Source organism: Euprymna scolopes, chromosome 40 (genome assembly GCF_053919585.1).
Source record: "Euprymna scolopes isolate OS-2025 chromosome 40, ASM5391958v1, whole genome shotgun sequence".
Lineage (NCBI taxonomy): Eukaryota > Metazoa > Mollusca > Cephalopoda > Sepiida > Sepiolidae > Euprymna > Euprymna scolopes.
In genome coordinates, this window is record NC_136521.1 from 19,042,349 (window position 1) to 19,069,300 (window position 26,952).

General features: G+C 31.8%; 1 protein-coding gene across 1 annotated transcript in view; it reads left to right on the top strand.

Moving 5' to 3' along the window:
- LOC145265407 (uncharacterized) overlaps positions 1–26,689 on the top strand; it is an 80,605-nt gene extending 53,916 nt beyond the window's left edge. Inside the window, exons 4-6 of the mRNA XM_080121234.1 lie at positions 5,944–6,073; positions 13,400–14,551; positions 19,273–26,689. Of these exons, the coding sequence (XP_079977360.1) occupies positions 5,944–6,073; positions 13,400–14,551; positions 19,273–20,183 (2,193 nt within the window). The 3' untranslated portion in view covers positions 20,184–26,689. The remainder of the gene's footprint in view (positions 1–5,943; positions 6,074–13,399; positions 14,552–19,272) is intronic.
- The last annotated feature ends 263 nt before the right edge of the window (positions 26,690–26,952 follow it).

Genomic DNA, 26,952 nt, shown 5'->3' on the forward strand with positions numbered 1-26,952 from the left:
TAAAATAATCTGTAATAATGACAACTGAGCATTAAAATAATCTGTAATAACAGTAACTGAGCATAAAAATAATCTGTAATAATGATAACTGAGCATTAAAATAATCTGTAATAACGATAACTGAGCATTAAAATAATCTGTAATAAGGATAACTAAGCATTAAAATAATATGTAATAATGACAACTGAGCATTAAAATAATCTGTAATAATGATAACTGAGCATTAAAATAATCTGTAATAACGATAACTAAGCATTAAAATAATCTGTAATAATGATAACCGAGCATTAAAATAATCTGTAATAATGATAACTGAGCATTACAATAATCTGTAATAATGATAACTGAGCATTAAAATAATCTGTAATAACGATAACTGAGCATTAAAATAATCTGTAATAACGATAACTGAGCATTAAAATAATCTGTAATAATGATAACTGAGCATTAAAATAATCTATAATAATGATAAATGAGCATTAAAATAATCTGTAATATTGATAACTGAGCATTAAAATAATCTGTAATAACGATAACTGAGCATTAAAATAATCTGTAATAATGATAACTGAGCATTAAAATAATCTGTAATAACGATAACTGAGCATTAAAATAATCTATAATAACGATAACTGAGCATTAAAATAATCTATAATAATAACTGAGCATTAAAATAATCTGTAATAACGATAACTGAGCATTAAAATAATCTGTAATAATGATAACTGAGCATTAAAATAATCTATAATAATGATAAATGAGCATTAAAATAATCTGTAATAATGATAACCGAGCATTAAAATAATCTGTAATAATGATAACCGAGCATTAAAATAATCTGTAATAATGATAACCGAGCATTAAAATAATCTGTAATAATGATAACCGAGCATTAAAATAATCTGTAATAATGATAACCGAGCATTAAAATAATCTGTAATAATGATAACTGAGCATTAAAATAATCTGTAATAATGATAACTGAGCATTAAAATAATCTATAATAATAACTGAGCATTAAAATAATCAATAATAATAACTGAGCATTAAAATAATCTATAATAATAACTGAGCATTAAAATAATCTGTAATAATGATAACTGAGCATTAAAATAATCTGTAATAATGATAACTGAGCATTAAAATAATCTGTAATAATGATAACTGAGCATTAAAATAATCTGTAATAATGATAACTGAGCATTAAAATAATCTATAATAACGATAACTGAGCATTAAAATAATCTGTAATAATGATAACTGAGCATTAAAATAATCTATAATAATAACTGAGCATTAAAATAATCTGTAATAATGATAACTGAGCATTAAAATAATCTATAATAATAACTGAGCATTAAAATAATCTGTAATAATGATAACCGAGCATTAAAATAATCTGTAATAATGATAACCGAGCATTAAAATAATCTGTAATAATGATAACCGAGCATTAAAATAATCTGTAATAATGATAACCGAGCATTAAAATAATCTGTAATAATGATAACTGAGCATTAAAATAATCTGTAATAATGATAACTGAGCATTAAAATAATCTGTAATAATGATAACTGAGCATTAAAATAATCTATAATAACGATAACTGAGCATTAAAATAATCTATAATAACGATAACTGAGCATTAAAATAATCTATAATAACGATAACTGAGCATTAAAATAATCTGTAATAATGATAACTGAGCATTAAAATAATCTATAATAATAACTGAGCATTAAAATAATCTGTAATAACGATAACTGAGCATTAAAATAATCTGTAATAATGATAACCGAGCATTAAAATAATCTATAATAATAACTGAGCATTAAAATAATCTATAATAATAACTGAGCATTAAAATAATCTGTAATAATGATAACTGAGCATTAAAATAATCTGTAATAATGATAACCGAGCATTAAAATAATCTGTAATAATGATAACCGAGCATTAAAATAATCTGTAATAATGATAACCGAGCATTAAAATAATCTGTAATAATGATAACCGAGCATTAAAATAATCTGTAATAATGATAACTGAGCATTAAAATAATCTGTAATAATGATAACTGAGCATTAAAATAATCTGTAATAATGATAACTGAGCATTAAAATAATCTATAATAACGATAACTGAGCATTAAAATAATCTATAATAACGATAACTGAGCATTAAAATAATCTATAATAACGATAACTGAGCATTAAAATAATCTGTAATAATGATAACTGAGCATTAAAATAATCTATAATAATAACTGAGCATTAAAATAATCTGTAATAACGATAACTGAGCATTAAAATAATCTGTAATAATGATAACCGAGCATTAAAATAATCTATAATAATAACTGAGCATTAAAATAATCTATAATAATAACTGAGCATTAAAATAATCTGTAATAACGATAACTGAGCATTAAAATAATCTATAATAACGATAACTGAGCATTAAAATAATCTGCAATAATGATAACTAAGCATTAAAATAATCTATAATAATAACTGAGCATTAAAATAATCTATAATAATAACTGAGCATTAAAATAATCTATTATAATAACTGAGCATTAAAATAATCTGTAATAACGATAACTGAGCATTAAAATAATCTATAATAACGATAACTGAGCATTAAAATAATCTGCAATAATGATAACTGAGCATTAAAATAATCTATAATAATAACTGAGCATTAAAATAATCTATAATAATAACTGAGCATTAAAATAATCTGTAATAATGATAACTGAGCATTAAAATAATCTATAATAATAACTGAGCATTAAAATAATCTATAATAATAACTGAGCATTAAAATAATCTGTAATAATGATAACTGAGCATTAAAATAATCTATAATAATAACTGAGCATTAAAATAATCTATAATAATAACTGAGCATTAAAATAATCTGTAATAACGATAACTGAGCATTAAAATAATCTATAATAACGATAACTGAGCATTAAAATAATCTGCAATAATGATAACTGAGCATTAAAATAATCTGTAATAATGATAACCGAGCATTAAAATAATCTGTAATAATGATAACTGAGCATTAAAATAATCTGTAATAATGATAACTGAGCATTAAAATAATCTGTAATAATGATAACTGAGCATTAAAATAATCTATAATAACGATAACTGAGCATTAAAATAATCTATAATAACGATAACTGAGCATTAAAATAATCTATAATAACGATAACTGAGCATTAAAATAATCTGTAATAATGATAACTGAGCATTAAAATAATCTATAATAATAACTGAGCATTAAAATAATCTGTAATAACGATAACTGAGCATTAAAATAATCTGTAATAATGATAACCGAGCATTAAAATAATCTATAATAATAACTGAGCATTAAAATAATCTATAATAATAACTGAGCATTAAAATAATCTGTAATAACGATAACTGAGCATTAAAATAATCTATAATAACGATAACTGAGCATTAAAATAATCTGCAATAATGATAACTAAGCATTAAAATAATCTATAATAATAACTGAGCATTAAAATAATCTATAATAATAACTGAGCATTAAAATAATCTATAATAATAACTGAGCATTAAAATAATCTGTAATAACGATAACTGAGCATTAAAATAATCTATAATAACGATAACTGAGCATTAAAATAATCTGCAATAATGATAACTGAGCATTAAAATAATCTATAATAATAACTGAGCATTAAAATAATCTATAATAATAACTGAGCATTAAAATAATCTGTAATAATGATAACTGAGCATTAAAATAATCTATAATAATGATAACTGAGCATTAAAATAATCTATAATAATAACTGAGCATTAAAATAATCTATAATAATAACTGAGCATTAAAATAATCTGTAATAATGATAACTGAGCATTAAAATAATCTATAATAATAACTGAGCATTAAAATAATCTATAATAATAACTGAGCATTAAAATAATCTGTAATAACGATAACTGAGCATTAAAATAATCTATAATAACGATAACTGAGCATTAAAATAATCTGCAATAATGATAACTGAGCATTAAAATAATCTATAATAATAACTGAGCATTAAAATAATCTGTAATATTGATAACTGAGCATTAAAATAATCTATAATAATAACTGAGCATTAAAATAATCTGTAATAACGATAACTGAGCATTAAAATAATCTGTAATAATGATAACTGAGCATTAAAATAATCTGCAATAATGATAACTGAGCATTAAAATAATCTGCAATAATGATAACTGAGCATTAAAATAATCTGTAATAATGATAACTGAGCATTAAAATAATCTATAATAATGATAACTGAGCATTAAAATAATCTGTAATAATGATAACTGAGCATTAAAATAATCTATAATAATGATAACTAAGCATTAAAATAATCTGTAATAATGATAACTGAGCATTAAAATAATCTGCAATAATGATAACTGAGCATTAAAATAATCTGCAATAATGATAACTGAGCATTAAAATAATCTGTAATAATGATAACTGAGCATTAAAATAATCTGTAATAATGATAACTGAGCATTAAAATAATCTGCAATAATGATAACTGAGCATTAAAATAATCTGCAATAATTATAACTGAGCATTAAAATAATCTGTAATAATGATAACTGAGCATTAAAATAATCTGTAATAATGATAACTGAGCATTAAAATAATCTGCAATAATGATAACTGAGCATTAAAATAATCTGCAATAATGATAACTGAGCATTAAAATAATCTGTAATAATGATAACTGAGCATTAAAATAATCTATAATAATGATAACTGAGCATTAAAATAATCTGTAATAATGATAACTGAGCATTAAAATAATCTATAATAATGATAACTAAGCATTAAAATAATCTGTAATAATGATAACTAAGCATTAAAATAATCTGTAATAATGATAACTGAGCATTAAAATAATCTATAATAATGATAACTAAGCATTAAAATAATCTATAATAATGATAACTAAGCATTAAAATAATCTATAATAATGATGCACTTATTCACGTGTTTACACCTTTCATGTTCATTTAAAAAAAAAATCAAAAATTAAATGTTGCCACTAATGTACGCCTGTCTGAGAGCTGTACCATAACTATAACCCACTCTCTCTAGTCAAGCATGCACCCGGGCAAGACGATATGCACTGACTTCGTCTAGTGATGGACTCTTCAAAATATAAGCAGGCAATCACTGGTCACTGGAATTTACCACTCTTATATCCCAAGCACACCAAACGCACATGACCCTCAGTCCATGTGTCACTACCGTTTAACATTCTTATTCATTGTGATTGCGATTGTAATGAATTCCTTAAGTACCTATGTCTGTTATTAACAGCTTATATTTTTGTATCCCCTTTTTTGTCTGAAACAAACTGTTTAAAGATGCATATGTAATTGAATCCAACTGTCTCTTGGCTTTTGGCCATCTGAGACACGTGTATATCTACAACACCAAAAATGGTGGCTTAATGTACAGGAATCGTATCCACACACCTGTAATCACTAAGAATGTAACAGCTAAGATGTAAAAAATTACATTGACTTTTCAAAGCACTGAATTTTTAATAAAATAACATCCATTCACTTAAATTACTTACATGAATCTCAAGAGTTTGATCTGAAGTTTTTTGGTTTTCTGAACTTGGTTATAGTAGATACTATAGTTAAGAGAGATGAATGATTTACTCAGTTATTTATAAGTTACCATTAATTAGAACAATTAAAACAACTTTTGTTCAAACATCTCAGAACTAAGTAATATTTTACGTTCTATTTTAGTTAAAAATCCTTAGACAAACACACGTTGATTGACTCGCATTTAGTAGAAGAATTTTTTCTTGTTTTGTTTTCTTATTTCTGTTATTCATGAATAATTTGAATTTTATATTTTTTTTAGGCTAGATATACATGCCAGTCTTCATCATCTTCACGATTACTTGAGAATCGGCAAGTTTACATCGTCCTTGCAAGAGATTTAAATGATAATCAATACAGTGGCAATATTATTGTATCAACGTACTCTAAAGGTAAGCCATTTTTTTTTTTTTTTTTTTTTTTTTTTACAGCGTAAAAAAAATTGTTATGATACCGAGCAAAAGGTTCGATTTTTAGGAAGAAAAGCTAGTAATAAAGATGGGGAGGGAGTGTCAGCGCTTTACATGGAGTTATCTCCCCGTGATGTGTTAAAAATTTCCATAATGGCTGACTTCAACGCACTCTCATAAAAACATGTTTTTCTGCTGTAAAAAAAAAAAAAAAAAAAAAAAAAAAAGACAGTAAACGACCAAGTTCTCTCCGATTCTCTCTCCTCTGATCTTGATCACGTTGTAGAATGGGGAAAGGAGTGGCTGGTTACTTTTAATGCATCTAAAACCAAACTTCTATCTTTACATCATCAACGTTCTGATCCCCATCTGGCATCAATTAAAATGAATGGCTCTCGTCTTGGGGAGGCCTCAAGTTTGACAGGCTTCTGGGCTTGACCTTTACTCCTGATCTTAAATGGAGTACATACATCAAATCTGTTGCCAAGGCCGCTGGAAAAATGGTTGGATCCTTCTATCGATCCAGTAGATATCTCACTGCTGATGCAATTCTCTATCTATATAAGAGCCAGATACGTCCAAGGATGGAATATTGTTGACACATATGGGCAGGAGCTGCTAGAAAAGACTTGTCCTGCCTTGATAGGGTTCAAAATAGACTTCGTGGCCTGGTGGGAGATGTCCTTTTCTCTTCACTGCAACCTCTATCTCACAGAAGAGATGTTGCGAGTTTGTCTCTGCTTTATCGTTATTTTCATGGAAAGTGTTCGACTTTTTTTTATTTTAATTTTTTTTTATTACATTTTCACCCCTAACAAGGCACATTGCCACTTTGGTGTAGGGGGCTACTATCAGGGGAAACATCTACTGGGGTACTTTGTAGGGATTTGGGCAGCGAGATGTTGGTTCACATTGCACTTGAACTTATGCAAGTCAGTACAGTGTGGGAAGCAGTGACCTGGAATGGAATTCCAAAGTCTAGCAGTTCTGGGGAAGAAACTACTGGAGTAGAAAGATCTTTTACATCTAGGGATCTCTACAGTGTGGGGGTGGGATTTTGCAGCTTGTCGGGTCTCTCGAGGGTGTTTACGTCGTGGGGGCACAAGTGATTGCAGTTCATCAGAGCATTCACCATTATAATATTTGTAGAACAGGCAGAGGGATGCAACGTTTCGACGATGGGACAGAGGCTGAAGCTTAGATGCCAGTTCGGGGCCTATCAGATTTGCGACTCTCTTTTGAACCCTGTCAAGGAGCGAGAGACTAGTAGCCGATGCACCAGCCCAAATATGACAGCAATACTCCATACATGGGCGAATAGTGGCCTTGTAGAGGTACAGGATACTTTCGGGTGTTAGAAGTTTTCTAGCACGGTAGAGAGAGCCCACCTTCCTCGCAGCGGCCCTGGCAATGCTCTCGATGTAATTGTTCCAGCTCATGTTTCCTGTGAACGTTAGGCCAAGGAGCTTGAGAGACATACTCTCAGATAAAGAGTCGTTGGCAATTGCTATAGGTGGTAGAGAAGGTTTCTTGTAATTATTGAATGAAACCAGTTTTGTCTTGGCGGCATTGAACGTTATCATCCATTTTTGTCCCCATTCCACTGCTGATTGGAGGTCATCCTCTAGTGTTTCTGCCATTACTTTAGATATATGTTCATTTGTTTTTCTGTCGTGCCTGCTATAGAGTGTGGTGTCATCAGCATATATACCCATCTCAGAGTCAATTTTGTCAGGGAGGTCATTTATGAATATCAGGAACAGCAGAGGTCCAAGGATAGATCCCTGGGGCACTCCCGCATTTATATCATATTGTTTAGATGTACGACCGTCGAGGACAACCTGGATTTTTCTCTTATCTAAGAAGGATTTAATTATGTTAAGTATTCTACCAGTGATATCGTATGATCTAATCTTCCTGAGAAGACCCTCATGCCATACCCTGTCAAAAGCCTTGGATATATCTAGAGCTACCGCTCTGCCCTCTCCCGCTTTGTCCAGTGAATGGTATATGCGTTCAGAGATTACAGTGAGGATGTCTGCCGTGGAACGGGCTTGTCTAAATCCATATTGTTGGTCGGTCAGAAGTTTAGAATCTGTAAGGTGCTGGACTAGAGCATCGTTAATTAAGGTCTCAAATATTTTGGCAAAAAGTGGGAGGAGGCTAATAGGACGATAATTTAATGGGTCAGTTCTTTCGCCAGAATTCTTGAATACTGGTACCACAGAAGCAGTTTTCCAGCAGCCCGGAAAGCAAGATTCATTAAGGCATTTTTTGTAGAGTTTGGAGAGAACTGGAGCTACTTCGGCTGAGCACTTTTTTAATAGCACAGCTGGGATGAGGTCGGGTCCACATGCTTTTGAAGTGTCAAGGTTTTTTATGATAGCATGCACCTGAGCAGGGGTGATTATTAGATCGTCAAGCGTGGCGTCTGTCCGCATAGGAAATTGAGGTAGGGGGTGGTTTAGAGGGTCCAGTGTGGAGTTTGAGGCAAACCGACTGGCAAGCATGTTAGCCTTCTTGGTTGCTGAGCAAAGAATCTCATGATTGTTGGTTAGTGGAGGAATTGTTGATTGCCCATTATTTACTACACTGTTGTAGATTTTCCAGAAGTCACGAGTTCCTAGTTTTTGTGCTTCGATGCGTTTTTTAGTGGTTTCCGTAAATTCCCTCTTAGCTGTCGCTATTTCTTTCTTAACGTTACTTCTAGCTTCTATGTACTTCTGTCTGTTTGAACTAGACTTATGTCGGTTAAACCTGCGGAATGCATGCTGCCTTTGGGCAATGGCAGTTGCGCAAGTCGAAGTAAACCATTGGGGAGAGTGGGGCTTGCTATAGAATTTCTGCATGGGAATGCGCTTCGATTGCAGTTTTGAACCATTCAGTGGTCTCGGTTGCACACTGTTCAGCAGGAAGAGAAAAAATATTTCCCCATGGGGCGTCTCTGATAAGATCTCTGATTGCTTCCCAGTCAGCCTTTTTATAATATCTTGTTGTTTTGAGCACTGGCTCTTCAGTTTTGGGTCTAGAGTTTAGGGCGATTTCAACCATTATCACCGCATGATCAGCGTTCCCAAGTGGGCTGTCGGCTTTCGTTACACAGTCATCAGGAACTGTGGTCAAAAACAGATCTAATAATGATGCGTGTTGTTCTTCCTGATCAGGGAAGCGGGTTGGAAAAGTAACAATTTGTGATAGGGAGTGAGATACAGAGAAGCTATGAGTTGCGCTGCCTGCTGCATCTGTGTAAGTAGAGAATCCAAGCCAGTTTTTATGATGAACATTAAAGTCACCAAATACATGTACTTGGGCGCTAGTGTCGAAGGAGAGTGCTGTGTCTATGCTGTCAGATACTTTGTTTATTATGGTGCAGTCTTGGGTCGAGGGAGAGCGGTAGAGAAAGTAAAAGTAGCTAATGTTGTGTTGCATGATTAGTCTAAAGCACATAAAGGCTTGATCATCCGTTTCTAGGTTTGTTTCTCTAGTCAAGGGAAGGGTGTTACGAATGTAAACTCCAAGTCCGTGCATATGTCTGTCAGAGTCCTTACGGCAGAGTGGGAGATATCCAGGCATGTTAAAGTAGTTAGAGGGGATGGAGGAGTGTAGGTTAGTCTCACTTAGTGCTAAGATATCCGGGGTATTTGTTAGGAGAAATGCTTCAATATCAGCTAAATTAGTTCTAAGCGCACGGATATTTGTGAATGCAAGCCTCAAGGGAGGAGGCAAGTTGGATTTGTTTGACCCTAAGCCTGGTTTAAGCTTATTTTTAGATTGTACTGTCATCATTTTTAACGAGTTTCAGTTAGGTTAGGGGAAGCCGAGCAGGAGGTTATGCAGAATATCACATGCATCACAAGTAGACCATCAGCTGACCCTCCATCAACTAGGACTGTGGCCTCAGGAAAGCCCACCGGGAATGAGTGCAGGGTCCCTTGTCCATGCGCGCCATGGCACTGCAAACATCCCGATATTATACAACTGTTGATGGAGCAGCCGCTCTAAGCGCTACCAAAGAGTTAGGGCACCTGTACTACCAGTCAGAAACAGCAGACAGTAACTGTCAATCCGGTACCCTCAACCCATCAGAGGAAGGTCAACCCAATCTAATTGCTCAGGCATATATGGTACTCAAGCATTCTCAAGTGCCCAGCTTTAGGGGTGGGGTGTGTCGGGAGTGGGGGAAACGGCGTTCATTGCCCTAGACAAGAAACAAGATCTACCAATGGGTGTTTCTGTCGAATCACTGTGATAGTATCTTTGCGCCTGACTAATAGGCAAAGAAGGAGTATGGAAGCCGGGCGATAGGCAGGACCTATCTACTCCTTAAGCAATTTAGGTTTGCAAACCGGTAATTTGTTTGAGTCACCAGCTCTAGGAAGGTTGTCATCCAAGACTGAAGAGGCCTCCCTCCTCTTTGGTTTAGTTTCAGAGTTTTCCTTCTCCTAGACGGATGATCTGGAAAGATCTCCTGGGTCCGTCACCACTGAGAGGGTTTGCTCCGTGCCTGGGTTCTAATCCAGGTATTTCTGCGACCCCGCGTGGTTAGTTAATGTTATTGGGTTAGTTTGTAGAGGTTATATATCTGCTAAATAGTTACACTCCTCAAAGTGAATTAGGGACATTGTTATTTCATTGTTACTGGATAAAGGGGTTGAGTAGAGCTCATGCAGTGTAAGCAACTATGATTGTAAGGAGGCTTGTTAGGAGATAATGTGGTTTGAGGCTTTCTCATATATATACATTTTTTATTATTTTTCTTTATTTTTTTTTTATTCATGTGAGCTTGGGCCTAGTATAACTTTAAAGTGTGAGTAGGTGTTAAGAATTGAACTACGAGTTGTGCCCAAACTATATTTTAGATGACAGCAGGGCATGAGATGCGAGTGCAATATAGTACGGATAAAACAGTAAGTTTTGAGTCATGTGTAATTTGGTAAATAGATATATGGGCTGGTTTTAGTAGGTGCGAATAAAGTTGAAAGGTACAAAGTGAGTTTCTATTATTGAGAGATGTTTTCAGCTTTCAAGTAAGAGTTATGGACATTTAGCATAGCAAGGAGCATTGGTTCTGTTTCGTATTTGCGTTGTAAAGCTATCTAAGAGGAGACATAGTTGTGTAATGCAGTGCGGTGTGCTTTGCTTCCGAGTACATACTTTGGCTGTTAAATACCAACTGGAATAGGACTGAACTCCAATGCATGTCTAAAGGATAGAATTGTATAGATGTGTAGTGATGACTAGGCAGTTAGCATGTGAGGGTTAGGGGCTGGAAGTTAAAGATTCCAGTACAAAACGGTGTGAAATGTAGGAGTTAAGTGGCGGTTTGGTGGGAAGGAGCAGATTGTTAGCCTTCAAGAGACAGGGGTTATTAATTTACAAGAAACATATCTACATTAGGATTTAGAGTGGCAGGTAAGTTTTTTATTTATTTATTTATTTTTTTTTTTGCATGCAGATTAGACGGGTCTTGGAGGTAAAATGTATATTGGGATTTCGTTGCTAGCAGTTAGGTGTTTGTTCCAGTTACAAGAACTAGTTCATGGCGGATCGGAAAATTCATATTTTGTATTTATAGGCAGACATTAAGGTCACGCATAGAGCATAGCATCCACTCAGGAAGAATAGCTTTAGTATCACAGCTAAGATACCGCATATTTAGGTTACGAATAGTGAGAGTTAAAATTGGGCGGCACTTTTTTTTTTTTTTTGCACCTTACCATGGCTGTTAATATTAAGTATTGTACTTAAATAAAGTTCTTCTGTCATCTAATTAATCTAAATAGGGATTCCCCCACCCCATTACTACGTCGATGTGACATGGTAAAAAGAAAGATTTGTCAGGAAATTGTTTTAAAATAAGTGAATCAAGAATGGTCAAGATTCGTGAGAAATAAGATGGTTCCCCCTCGCCAAACTTTCACAAGAAACACTAGACTAGCTGAAAACATTATCAATAATTTTCCCCACTCTTTATCTGTGCCTAAACCTAAACATAGATTCCATGATCAAAGCTTCTTTGTTAGAACTGCACGCCTGTCGAATTGTCTTCCGTTTTCCTGCTTTCCAGCTGTCTATAATATGGTTGTCTTCAAGTCCAACGTGAACAAGTTTCTGATGAGCCATTCCACTTAAGTTAACAAATTTACCGAACTTCCATTACTATCGATTACTATATTGTACACGCTTTAACCCTTATCCTTGAGTGGCCGATCGGCCTTGATAAGTGGTGATGCCCATGTAAAAAAAAAAATGAAAAAAAAAACTACTCCATCAAATTAAATAAAATTTTTTTTTTTAGAGATCTTCAGTCCAAAACGGATACGTACAATATAACCTTTTTTTTTTTTTGGTATTTTCATTTTTTAATGTCTTGATTAAACTGTACAAGTACCAAAACTCTAAACTTTTTTTTCTATAAAGTCATTTGAATTACAAAGTTGTTGGTTATAGTCAGCTAACATACTTCCTAACTTCTGGTATAGCTGCTACCGGAATCGGTGACACAGTAAATCAGTTCCTTCTCTTTTATTGTTCTCAAGTATTTCTATTGTGAAACGACTTATTGAAATAAAATATAAGAAAAGGACATTGAAAAATATACAATAAAAATTAACAAAATTTACAGATAAAAATGACACAATTAGTTTTTTATTTGTACATTTAATAAAATTAAAAAATAAGTTTTTATTTTATTTGAAATTTTATAAGAGATATGTTTATGAAATTATAAAATTACGTTTTTTTGGTTTTTTTTTTTAAATTTTTAAAATAAATTTTTTTGAGTGTATATAATAAATATGTTTATGAAAGTAGAAAAGTTAAATTATTGAAATCAAAATAGCAAATGTAATTATAGAAATCAAAATTATAAAATTTCAAACATTACAAAAGAAACATCTTTTTTATAAGAATGCAAAAAGTGTTTTCAATAATTCTTAGAAAAAATAAAACTAATTTCAATAATTCTTAATAAAAATGAGGTCGAAAAAACTTTTCAATGATTGTTAAATAAAGAAAGATTGGGAAAATATGATTTTCAATGATAGTTAAATAAAGAAACATTGGTAGTGCTTTGACAGAAGTTAGGAAGTTTGTTAGCTGACTATAACCTGTAATATTTATCATTGATACCAAATACCTGTTAAAATTTCATGAAAATCAGAGATATCTGAATATTCAAAAAGGGATTCAACCCCATTGTTTTACTCATTTTGCAAAAAAATCAATTAAACTAAATATAGCCTGCATTTACATCTAGCAACTGGGTTTCAAATTTCATAATGATAGGTGAATTTGTTTATATTTCAGATTTCAAAGATGTTGTTCCAGACGAAGTCTCTAACCCAACTCTCATCGGTATTATCATTGGTGTCGTCTGCGGTATTATCATTATCATACTTATTATTGCAATTGCTGGTCATTGTTATTACAAATCATTGAAGAGAAAACATCCAGAAAACTTTGACGGGAATGGATCCCTCACAGATTGTGAGCAATCAAGCACCGGCATTGGTTATATCAACGAAGGAGTTAAGAATGGCGGAATTATCAAAAAAAGCAACTCTCCAAAAAATAACGATAGATCTTTGCTGTCGCATCATGAAGAAGTGAACCAATTCTATGATTATCTTGATGATAATAAGAAACAAAACGATCTTAATATCAATATTTTGCCTGATAGTCCGAAAAAATTAGAATTTGATAATGATCCGGGCAAAATGAATCAGACAAATTCAAACATGACCCCAAAATCGCCAGTACTAAATGCACTTCATAGCAGTCCAAAATTCCAAGCATCTTTTAAATTTAATGAAGCTGAAGCTGAAGAAAGAGAAAAACGGTTCTCCCAAGGCAGCACCTTACCTCCAACACCGCCACCCTTACCCACAGTTCCGACCAGCCCTCATCTGCAGAGTTCTCAAATAAATAGCACTCATGCTGGAATTAGGCGAGTCCCAAAGATTTCAGCTTCAACTGAAGACATGGAGCATTTGGAAAGGGAACTTCAAGAAATGGAGAAACCAGAACCCTCTAAATTTCAAAGTAACCCTAATCCAAGCCTTTCCATGGCAAAGAATGTTCATATCCCAGTTGCAACAAGTTTGCCACCGCAGTCAGCACCAGAAACAACACCAAGTGAAATGCCTTCATCAAAAGATAGCGGCAATACTCAACATACACTGCGTCCAACCAGGGCTCAAGACAAGAAGAAGCATAGCGACATAACCGATGGTCAACCCGTGCCTCCAAGACCGCAAAGGACATATAAGGAAAAGGATGGCACAAATAGCCTACGCAAACGTGGTCATAAGGTTCCAAAATCTACGAAAGGAAAACAATATCAGTCTGATACGGACAGCAATGTCATATATGGAGATGATCCAAGTCATCGTTCTGATACGCCAATGAGTGAGGTTAGCTCTAGAATGCCAAGAACAGATGACAATGAGAGTTTACCACGTAAGTATATACAGGTGTGTGTGTGTGTGTGTGCGTGATTAAGGGAAGGTTCAAGTAAAAGAACCAAAAGAATTAATGCAAAATTTAGTTTTTAATAAATCAAATCTTATGAAACTCCCAGGATATATTAAATACTGCAGATAAAAATAAGGTGAATTTTTAACATGTAAGGTTTATTTATATCCCTCCCATGGCAGAAAGATATTATGGGTCGGAACCAGCACCCTAGAGGAAGAGCACTCCAGTCTGTAAAAAATGTCTGGGCAGCCCTGTTGTCATCCCTGATAGGGGCAGCTCAGGCGATTAGCACTAAACTAACCCTTTCTCAAAAGGAGAAGGTAAGGCCTGGGAAGATGGATCTCAACCCTGGTAGATTGTAAAATTTATCACATCGTTTGTTAAAATTTTAACTATAATCAGGCTCCGAAAATGGAAACTTAATGACTTCATATGTATATCAGAAAAGCATTTAGTAACATTATTACTTCAGAGTAAAGTTTGCAAATTTATGATTTTTTTTTTCATTAGCATGTAGACTAAATGGTCTTTGAAAATGTGCATGCATATGTATAAACATTGTTACATTTTTATTTTCAGAGCTTGATTGCAATGTTTAAAATTTAAATTGTCATAAATTTCATAATATATCGAATTATAATCTACTATATAATAAAATGATTGCAGAAATTCCCCTCTGGACCAAAGTATTGTAGGTTTGCAATAACAGATGCCACATACAAATTGAGTGTGTCTAGGTTATTAGCCACTATCTTATGCAGCTATCGAACTCCATTGCAGACATATTCAGTTGTGGTAATAAATTGCTACATTGCATCCGATGAGCAACACCATCACAATCACAACATCTACAGAGCAAGTAGTTCCTATTTTTCTCTCTAAATATTTAATGCTCTCACTGATACCAGTTAACATTTTCCTATGATACTGTGCTTGCACCGCCTGTAAACATAGACCTGTTACTCTTTACGTAATCCTACTCGTATATAATATCTCCCCTGCCAAAGTCTACCTATTCTGATTGACTTAGCTCCAGACATTCTCATATTCCAGTTCTATTCATAAATGAATGGTTAGTGACTTATAAACATGGTGTCATTATCAGACATATCATTATGTTTCTGTTACAGTTACATTTCTATATTGATTGATTGCAACATCTTGTCAGACAAGTGCCACTCCCTCAGACACAAAGTCCATGAGCCCAAAAATGGTTTCCATCGCCACAGGACTATTTTAATAGACAAATGCCTGAGGGAGTATCTATACACAGACGATGTTACAGGGTCTTAGCTTTGTACAGCAGCTAAGTTTCTCTCTCCATTTAAAATGTTGAGATCCAGCAACAAGCAAGAGCAAGACCCCGAAAAAGGGTTCATTCGCCAGGTCATGTCATATGCTACTGGTATCATGTAACCCAGTACTACCTGCCTCATGGTCAGGTCACCGGCGACTAAACTGGTTCCCCCACCAGACTTGTTTGGTGAGGAGGGTGGCTAGTCTCCCTGAAGGACATTTCTATATTACTTCTCTTACTACAACATACAAAATCATTACATTCTGTGGTTTCAACATTGTGTCACCATTTTTTTTTTTTTTTATGTACCAATGTTTTTTCTTGCCTCAATCTCTATATACATGTGTACCTTGGTGAGTTTTTTAGCAGTCGTATTGCATATACATTTATATTTTTTTGATTTTTGCCTCTCAAATATTTGTTTCTTCTATATTACACTTTCTCTGGACATCTTTAAGAAAAAACCTGTTTTTAGGATTGGATGTTGGGTGGGTGGGGGGGAGGCATACTTCCACCGGGCAACGCCAGTACATGGGTTCTGCTAGTGTATTATATAAAAAAAAGCATTAATCTGGTGCAAAAAAACTAGATCCCATATCCGGAAGTTTGTATCCTTGTTTTTTAAAGGAGGTGATATTTGAACACCACTGTTGGGGTGCCATGATATTAAATATTCATGGTAAACAACTTAATGATATTAGTATTAGAGTAAATTCTTGGAAGCAAAGTGATTGCAAGTGACTCACAAACAATAGAATTTTCCAACAAAGGACTTAGGATTAGAATTAAGAAAAAAAAAAGTTTAAAAACTTCCTTTATGTCTTCCAAAGTTATAATGATACTAAATCTTATGCCTAGAATTCTTATTCAAATTTTAATTGAAATTCATTATATATGATTTTGATTCAAGAAAATGTCTAAAATTTAAGGCTTAAACTGAAAAGGTCTTAAAAAGAATTTGTATTTCAAAGAATTTTGCTTCATTGATTTGTACCTACTGTGGATTAAATTCAACAGAATCTGTTATGTTTGAATTTCCACTTGAAGGTTATGCTCCCTAAAATGCTTTAAAGCACCTCAAAGAAATTTAAATTTGAGAAATATTTATTGATGTCTAATATCTCTTGATAAAATTTCACAAAAATCTAAATTTTCATGAAGGACTTCCACCTTCTTTTAAACTTTTTTGCATAAAAATATAGTTCATATTCGGACTCCTTATGCCTAGCAACTGTGTTCCAAAGTTATTAATGATTGGTTAATTAATTTAGGAGAGAATCCTTTACATACAAATATATAAAAATACCCATCTTATATATATAGTGGTATAGATGATATTCTAAGATTGCAATCTCTGAAAAAAAAGGCTGTAGTTTATTTTGATTTATTCATCAAATCAAAGTTTGATCATTTTAAACTTATAATAAATTTATATTGTTTTAAAATCTAATGCAGACTTAACCTCAAAAAAAAAAAGAAATGTTTAGTCTTGTTTCTCTTTTAGTAGCTTTTATATATTTTCATAAAAGAAACCCTAAAGAGCTCTAATAAAATATATCTAAAGAAAGGGTTGCTGCTTAATTATACTTAGATATAAATTTGAAATAGATATTTTATTTTTTCAAATCTTGCCCGTAAATGTTATTAAATGCCTGCTCGCCGTTCGTAAGCAAATAATAGTAAAATTGGTATAAACGTCAAGTTTTGTGCAACATGTAAGGTTCGGTTGCAGGCAAAAAATATTAAAAAATCAATGGCTGCTGCGATTAATTATATACTGATGGGTCTTATGAAGTAAGATTTCTCATTATCCTGTGGGTTCTATAAGAAGCCTGTTTTCCAGATTGTGGCGAATTTGAAATCATAAACCAGAATGGATTTAATCACAAAATTGTTCGATAAAAGTACAAAATAGTTAACAATCTATTTTTAAAAGTACAAAATAGTTAACAATCTATTTTTGAAAGTACAAAATAGTTAATCTATTTTTGAAAGTACAAAATAGTTAACAATCTATTTTTAAAAGTACAAAATAGTTAACAATCTATTTTTAAAAGTACAAAATAGTTAACAATCTATTTTTGAAAGTACAAAATAGTTAACAATCTATTTTTGAAAGTACAAAATAGTAAACAATCTATTTTTAAAAGTACAAAATAGTTAACAATCTATTTTTAAAAGTACAAAATAGTTAACAATCTATTTTTAAAAGTACAAAATAGTTAATCTATTTTTGAAAGTACAAAATAGTTAACAATCTATTTTTAAAAGTACAAAATAGTTAATCTATTTTTGAAAGTACAAAATAGTTAATCTATTTTTGAAAGTACAAAATAGTTAATCTATTTTTGAAAGTACAAAATAGTTAATCTATTTTTGAAAGTACAAAATAGTTAATCTATTTTTGAAAGTACAAAATAGTTAATCTATTTTTGAAAGTACAAAATAGTTAATCTATTTTTGAAAGTACAAAATAGTTAATCTATTTTTGAAAGTACAAAATAGTTAATCTATTTTTGAAAGTACAAAATAGTTAATCTATTTTTGAAAGTACAAAATAGTTAACAATCTATTTTTGAAAGTACAAAATAGTTAACAATCTATTTTTGAAAGTACAAAATAGTTAACAATCTATTTTTAAAAGTACAAAATAGTTAACAATCTATTTTTAAAAGTACAAAATAGTTAACAATCTATTTTTGAAAGTACAAAATAGTTAACAATCTATTTTTAAAAGTACAAAATAGTTAACAATCTATTTTTAAAAGTACAAAATAGTTAACAATCTATTTTTGAAAGTACAAAATAGTTAACAATCTATTTTTGAAAGTACGGAATAGTTAATCTATTTTTGAAAGTACAAAATAGTTAATCTATTTTTGAAAGTACAAAATAGTTAACAATCTATTTTTGAAAGTACAAAATAGTTAACAATCTATTTTTGAAAGTACAAAATAGTTAACAATCTATTTTTGAAAGTACAAAATAGTTAACAATCTATTTTTGAAAGTACAAAATAGTTAACAATCTATTTTTGAAAGTACAAAATAGTTAATCTATTTTTGAAAGTACAAAATAGTTAACAATCTATTTTTAAAAGTACAAAATAGTTAACAATCTATTTTTGAAAGTACGGAATAGTTAATCTATTTTTGAAAGTACGGAATAGTTAATCTATTTTTGAAAGTACAAAATAGTTAATCTATTTTTGAAAGTACAAAATAGTTAATCTATTTTTGAAAGTACAAAATAGTTAATCTATTTTTGAAAGTACAAAATAGTTAATCTATTTTTGAAAGTACAAAATAGTTAACAATCTATTTTTAAAAGTACAAAATAGTTAACAATCTATTTTTGAAAGTACGGAATAGTTAACAATCTATTATTTAACATTTTTTTTTTCCAGCTCTTCAGCGTACAACATCCCGCCAGTCCCTGTTTGCTTCAAGGTCATCATTATATGCACGACGAGGTAAACGAGAACGCCGCTCTTCCATTTCAGAGTCCGTGACGTCATATGCTCATGATGACCTCGATATGTCTATGCAACAAGATCCTATGGATAGAAGGGATGCACGGATATTCAAGTCCCTCGGAGATATTACGAAAAACTCCAAAGATGGTTCTGACCAAGAACATTCCAGGAAATCTGCTTCCAAGAAACTTACGCACAAAAAACCTGCATCTTCACGGAAATTCTCATCATCTACGCAAACTAATGAACAAAGAGGAACCCAAACAGAAACTGCCCAGAAAAAACCAACAGCCAACAGTGCGGCTTCATCTTTATCTAATGCTAAACCAATGTCATATGTTCAGGATGATGTCAATGTAATGCAGCCTGCCGAAATGTCAAAATCACAATTTAAACCAATCTCAAAAGCTAGTGATATGAGCTGTTCCCCTATCGGTCATCAATATCGAGATAATCATCCTATGTCTTTAGAAGGGGCAGAGCCGACAAAATCTCCATGGGAATTGCTTTGTGAGTTAACTGATGGAGAAATGAAGTCTCAAGATAATTCCTTGCCATTTGGCAACCCGCCATATAATTCTGACTTTTTGTATAGCGGCGATGGACAGTCGAGGCCAAGCATTGATAATTTGCCGACTGTTTATCACCCTTCGATAAGTTCACAGGTTTCTGATAAAGAATCCTATGCATCAGGCACAGCTGCTACCATCAGCTACCCACCTTCGATAGCTTATAACCCTCCTAGTAATCTTTATCCACGGAAATCATCCTGGGAAGCTCTAAAAGAACTTACAGATAACCAACTTTCTTATCCATCTGGAGCTTCAGAAAGCATTGTTTGAAATCCTCATGAACTTTTTATACCACCAAACTGTTTTTTTTTTTTTTTTATACCACCAAACTGTTTTTTTTTTTTTTATACCACCAAACTGTTTTTTTTGTTTTATTTTTTTTATACCACCAAACTGTTTTTTTTTTTATACCAACAAACTGTTTTTTTTTTTTTTTTTATACCAACAAACTTTTTTTTTTTTTTTTGCCATATTTTGTGTTGTAGATAAAAAGTAATTTTTTTTTGTATTTTTGTTTAAATTGGTGTGAATCTGGAAATTTGATAATGTTCTTAATGAACAAATATGTTTATCATTTGTTTGTAAATTTGAAGGTTTCCGAGAAAAAATTTGATTGATATGGATTATTCGGAATTTTATTAAATTCTTGGTTATGTTCACAACCTTTCTACGGAATCAATACCCCAAAATTCATGTAAATTGATCAAGTAAATTTTTTTTTTTTTTTTTTTTAACTAAGAAAATCAAATTTTATGAGGAGGTGAGACAGGGGCTGAGAGCCAGCATATTGTTTTAGAATATGTTTAAATTCAAGGGTGACAATTCTATTTGACTGCTGAGATTTTGTTTGTGTTCAAAATGATAAAAACTTTTTAATTGCTAAAAATCATAAATTTTTATTTCCTTAGTTAAGAAAAAATTTGATCATTTTTCATGATTTTTGGAATATGACACTTTGTTTCATGACGAGTACATACATCATAAACATTTTTCTGTAATTTTGTTTTTTAATTAAATCAAATTCTGAATAAGAACCAAAATTTTAAACTGAAAAAAAAAAAAAAGATCTGTTAAAAAAAATTAAGTATATAAATTTATTTCGGCTGTTGTCTCAAGTGTTTACATATGTAAATAGGATACACATTGTAGATATGTGTATATATCAGTGTGCATGTTTTGTTAGTGGGAGAGTTTCAAAGGACCTAGATTGGACTGTGACCTGTGCACTTGTGTTGTCTCAGGAAAAAAACAGGAAAGAGAAAGAAAAATTATGTGTTTGGGTTTTTATATTACAAGCAAGATTTGAAAGTGACTATCTATGCTTCTCAGGTTGGCTTAAAGAAGCTATTGATTTGAACTTTCCTAGAACTAGTCACCTGTGGAACTCTGTTCTGCTGACCTTCTTTCCAGCTGACTACAATATGGTCGTATTCAAGTCCAATGTAAACAAGTCTTTGTTGAGCCCGTCCCCTCTAAATAATTCATTTCTTCCCCATTTCTACCACTAACTATTAATACACTGTTGTCTCAGTGACTACCGTACACTCATTAACCGTTATCCTCAATTGGCTCTCGGCTTTGGTAAGTGGTGACTCTCATGTGTAAAAAAAAAAAAGAAGTTTTTGTTCAGTTGAGTACATACTTATTTTTATTGTCAACTTGTGCATGTATGCGTGTAAATGTTAGTCAAACCACATATGCAAAGAGCAAAATGAGATGTTCACTAGTGTTGTTGAATTTTCACTTACTAGTGCATGTATGAAAACCATTGGGAACCCAGGTTTTAGATTGTCTGCTGATAAACACACTTGGATGCCAATGTTTATAGAAAAAGGTTTATTATCAAGATTACGGTCACAGAAAGATTAGAGAAATGTATTATGTATATTATTTTAATTTATCTGACCACTGTTCTCATCTTCAATGTGATTTTTAACGTTTCGGCTGATGTAACCTTCAACCTTCTCTCAGGAATGTTTCTGTCAAACTCGGGAATCCAGATGGAATTTTGAATGGAACTCTTTATTTACTTTACGAGGGTAGCATGTTCTTGTTCCATCAGCCATGACTGGAAAGAGGTCTTAAGTAATTTGTAATTGTGAATTACTTAAGACCGCTATCCAGTCATGGCTGCTGGAACAAGAGCATGCTACCCCTGTAAAGTAAATAAAGGGTTCCGGTCGAAATTCCGTTCAGATTCTGGAGTTCAACAAAATATACCTGAAGGTCGAAGCTTACATTGTGAAAATGACACTCAAGATGAGAACAGTAGTTCGAAAAATCCAAAAAATATGAATAACCAATCCTCATCTCAAAAATTCAGAAACATAAGAGCAAAATACGTCTTCTCTCATTACACATAGTTATATTGAGCATTCCTCCCTTCAAATTGGGATTACATGCCAGACGTCTCTTCTAGTTTTTCCAGCCAAGAGACAAAAATGTCTGGAAGTCACATGATTTCATAGACTTCTGGGGTCACCTTTGATCTTAAATGTGTCACTTGAATTTCTTCATTCAAACAATGACCCTCAGTATGTAAGGGGTAAATTGTTCTCATTTTGTCAGCCATAATTAGGATTTGGGTCCTTTTCCTTAAACAAATCCCAAAGAAACTTTGTTCATAACAGATGCAATACTCACTCGCTTACAAGTGGTTAGTCTACAGCTGCAGAATTGTTGGTGGCTAGCTGTCTGATGTGACCCTGTTCAGAACTGTTGTATAGGTTGCTATGGTTGGAAATGTGATGCAAGAGAAATATGCTTCAGCTGAGTCAAATGCTGCCATAAATATAACAGATTAGAAGTGATAATTTACAGTTATTTCCTCTTGTGAAGATTGAACCTTTAACCGCCAGAAGATAGTCAACAATCAATTCATAATGACAAACACTTCTAACCATTATGCCATGTGTCCATGTGTCTTGTATGAATTTTGAGTCTTAGACTTAATTTTGTCTACTGTGTTATATTACTTAGTACTATGTTCTATATCACCTTTCTTTGCTGGTCTTTCAATCCCAAAGTTTTATAGCAAAAATAAAGAAATCCAAAACAAGAAAGTTGTTTTTCTACAGATTACAATTTACATTATTTGTATCATTCAAACTACTGTCCTTATCTTGAGTTTTATTTGCACAATATTTCGGCCGATGTAACTTCCGATTTTCTTCCAGTGTATCTTGTCAAACTCATGATTTTTTTTCTGTTAAACTCAGGAATCTACACAGAATTTGAACAAAACTCTTTATTTAATTCACGGGGTAGCATATTCTTGTTCTGTCAGCTATGACTGGCTAGAAGTCTTAAGCTGTTTGCAATTGTATTTTTCATATTGCCCACACTGAAGATTGAACCTTCCACCTCCAGAAGAGTGTCACTTACAACTGAATTTTACCTAGTGCTTTATCATCTGAAAGGTGTGAATAACCTTTCAGATAAGAACAGTAGTCCGAATAATTCTAATAATACAAATTATCAGTCCTCATCTAAAAAATTCAGAAACATGATAACTTACAATTTATTATGTGTAGAATGTCAACATTTCTTTCAGCACACTCCATTTATGGTTATAATCAACTCCCCAAACTCTGGGAATAAAATGCAGAACGTTGGTCAAGATCAAAGTGTAGTATCTGTTCTTCAGATGCTGCACTTCCATTTCTTGTTCTCTTTCGGTGGAGGATCAGTCCTTCACGACTGAGACAATTTTTTATTTTTGTACCTTTTCTCCACGTTAAAAAACGACCCTGGTGTCTAACTCTGTCCCGTGGGGAGGCATAGTAAATAGGTACTCTCTTTGATCATCAAGTCTTGTTTTTTTTGTTTTGTTTTTTTTTTCTCCCCTAATTCTTTGCTAATCGACGACTTACATCTGCAATTGTTTTTTATACATTCTTAAATCAGCATACTTCAAAATGAAAACAAATGTTTACAATTTAAATTTTAGCCTTAACCTTGCAATAATCAAAACCATCAAAGTCCAAATGTGACACCTATCTACACCCCTGGCCTATACTACCTTACCATCTATCCATGATTCTGCTTTTTCTGATCACCTCAAAATAATCTCATTAGAACTATAGAATTATTGTCTTATTTTTTTACCATCACTCATATTGCAATTTTCTTGCTGACGTTCCAATTTACTATTTATAAATATTCATTTCCATACTATATTTAATAAGTATACACTTGCCGTCAAAAATGACAGAAAAAGAATCCTGTTTCGCCAGTGTTCACGTTAATATTCATGGAAGATAATATCTCAGTTAATGAAGTTAAAAAGAAGAAAAATCTCAAACTGGAAGGTTAAAAAAAAAACAGTATAGAAAAATAAAGAAATGTCTCATTATGCAAATAAAATGGATTTCTTTCCGAATTTCAGACGAATAAGAAGGGGATGTCTTGTTATGAAAACACTTGAAATGATTTCATCCAGTAAATTTTACTAACTTTTGTATGAATCTATGAATATTTATATACAAATACACATTGGTCTTTATTATGGAGTGGAGGATTTTATACCAGGTCTATGTAGGAGGCCATTGTTGTCCAACATATGCACTGCTTCTTTGAAATGTCTTGCTCTAAACTGTTCTTCTTTCTGCAACAATAATACAAGTTGATGGTTCAATCTTTACTACAGATACTAATAACTAAAGATAACAAAAATTAACACATCAACCTATTCATGGCTGATAGAATGAGGACAATCTACCTCCACAAATTAGTGTTTTCAAAGTTCTATACAAATTGAGTTTTACATAAAAATTCAACTGCAAAGTTCTCAAGTTTTTTTTGGTTTTTTTAAATCCTCGGTCTGCGATGGTATTTTTACACACATTGCTTATGATGGGTGTGAATTTTTTTCACATCACATAAAATCAAGTCTAGGGTCTTTTGAACAAAAAATTTTTTATCAAAAAACAATACACATTCAAACATGGGTTTCAAGCATTGGTTTCATTCATTGATTAATGCAGTTAAAGCAAAGAAGAATTCCATAGTCTTTGAAGACACCATTGTTGCAGTTGTTTGTAATAGAAAACTGTGTTAAAAAAAACTAACAACCAGCATAGCCTAAAGGTAAAAAAAAAAAAAACACTTGATTAAAATTAGAGGTTACATCAGCTAAACTGTGAGTGCAGCATGAGAAGTGCAAATAATGAAAATTTTGTTTAATTATTCGATAAGGTCCATTAAGATATCTCTCCAATTTCACTTGATATGCATCCAAATATTGTCCATTGCAATAAAATTGTTTTTTTCTTGTCCTGAAATACAATTCCAATTTACTTTTGTAAAATCTAACTTTAATTCATATTCTTTTGGTTGCTGGCAGATATTTTTTACTAACATCAAAAATATTTAATTAAATTGTTTTTTTTTTTTTTGTTGTTTTTTTTTTACACATAAATTTAAAAAATTCTTCTGAGATAAAAACACATCTTTTAACAGAATTAAACAAATTTTAGAAGCAAATCCACTAATCATAAATCATTGAGAATATTTTAAGTAGGATGAAAACCTATGTGGCATTTTGACGATAGTGTTTAGTTTCGAGCAGGCAGAGGTTTTGCTGTCAAAAAAAAAAGATAACATTTGACCAGTTATACCCCAAAATAGTTGTTTTTATGTTTTCATGCATAAACAAAAGAATATTTATTGTAATTTTTATTTATCTAAATAAATTGAACTTTTGGCTAAAATCAAAATGTAGTATCTGTGTATGTTCTAAACTGAGGTAATTTTTGTGTTGTTCTGTTCCAGAGTTCTCCTTTTGGGGGAGCTGGGTTTCTTCACTTTAAAAACTAATTTTGTGTCTAGGTCTGTCTAAAATAAGGATATACTGAATAAAAATGCTTGAACAAAAAAAGATGGCTGTGATCAAAAAAGTTTTGAATAAAAGTTATTACTTACAGACATTAAAAAGCAGCTTGCAATTTTATTTCAGGACAAGATATTTCATCCAAAATTTTAATCAAAAAACAAAGTTATTCGAAGGTCACTATCGGCTACTCATTATAAATATTCACTAGGGGAGCCTGTGGAAATTTCATGGTTGTCTTTTTCCATTATTTGTATAATTTACTGTTGTATATTTTAAATAACTATCATGTTTTATAATATGGATGCAATACTGATTTTTTTTTTTTTTTTTGTTTCTGAATCTTGCTGGATTAACAATTTTGCAAGACCATCTAATTCCATGTTAATTCCTCAACATACTATGACCTACTAATTAAACACATACTATGTTTCTAAACAGAAACACTTGCCAAATTTTTTCAGCAACTCAAATTTTCTTTCATAGAAATAGACAAGTTTTTATGCTTAGCATTGCAGCTAACACTTGAATTTACCGCTGAAGCCATGACTAAGATTCAATTTAATTAAAATAAGATATGATCTCAACATGAGTGGAGACTACCATCAACTAGTGCAATGTAAACAAATTGATAATGCACCACATACAAAGTCGTCTACTGGCCTTCCAGTAAGCTAGTCTAGGATTATCAAGTTATTTTTGAGGATTTTATCAGAATTAAGAGGTGATGAAACTTCTGTCGCCGGAAAACAAGTGTTGCATCTGTATTAAGAAAAAAAATCTTTTCTCTTGTAAAAATAATTGTGATTATCAGCTGAATATTTTTTTTTTAAAATAAATAAAATGAATGTCACTTAAATGTATTTAAAATTATAACAATTGTATGCGTATTGAAATAAAAATATAATGAATTTAAAAAAATGGTTAAATAAACTGGATGACAGAATTTGATTTTGGAACAATTTATTTTAAAATGGATAAAGCCAAAACTTGCTAATTTTCAATTTCATTTTTCATTGTAATCAGGTGATTTTGTAAAATAAGAGTTGGTGTCATGAGTCGCTTGCAGGAGAGATGGCTTGTTGAGATGAAAAAAGAAAAAGGCTCACCATCTTTTCTACAATGAAATTAACTGTAACAATTTTGTTAAGCAAAACAGGAACATAGAAATATATGCAACAAGGCTAGTTGGTTCAGCAGGCATATATT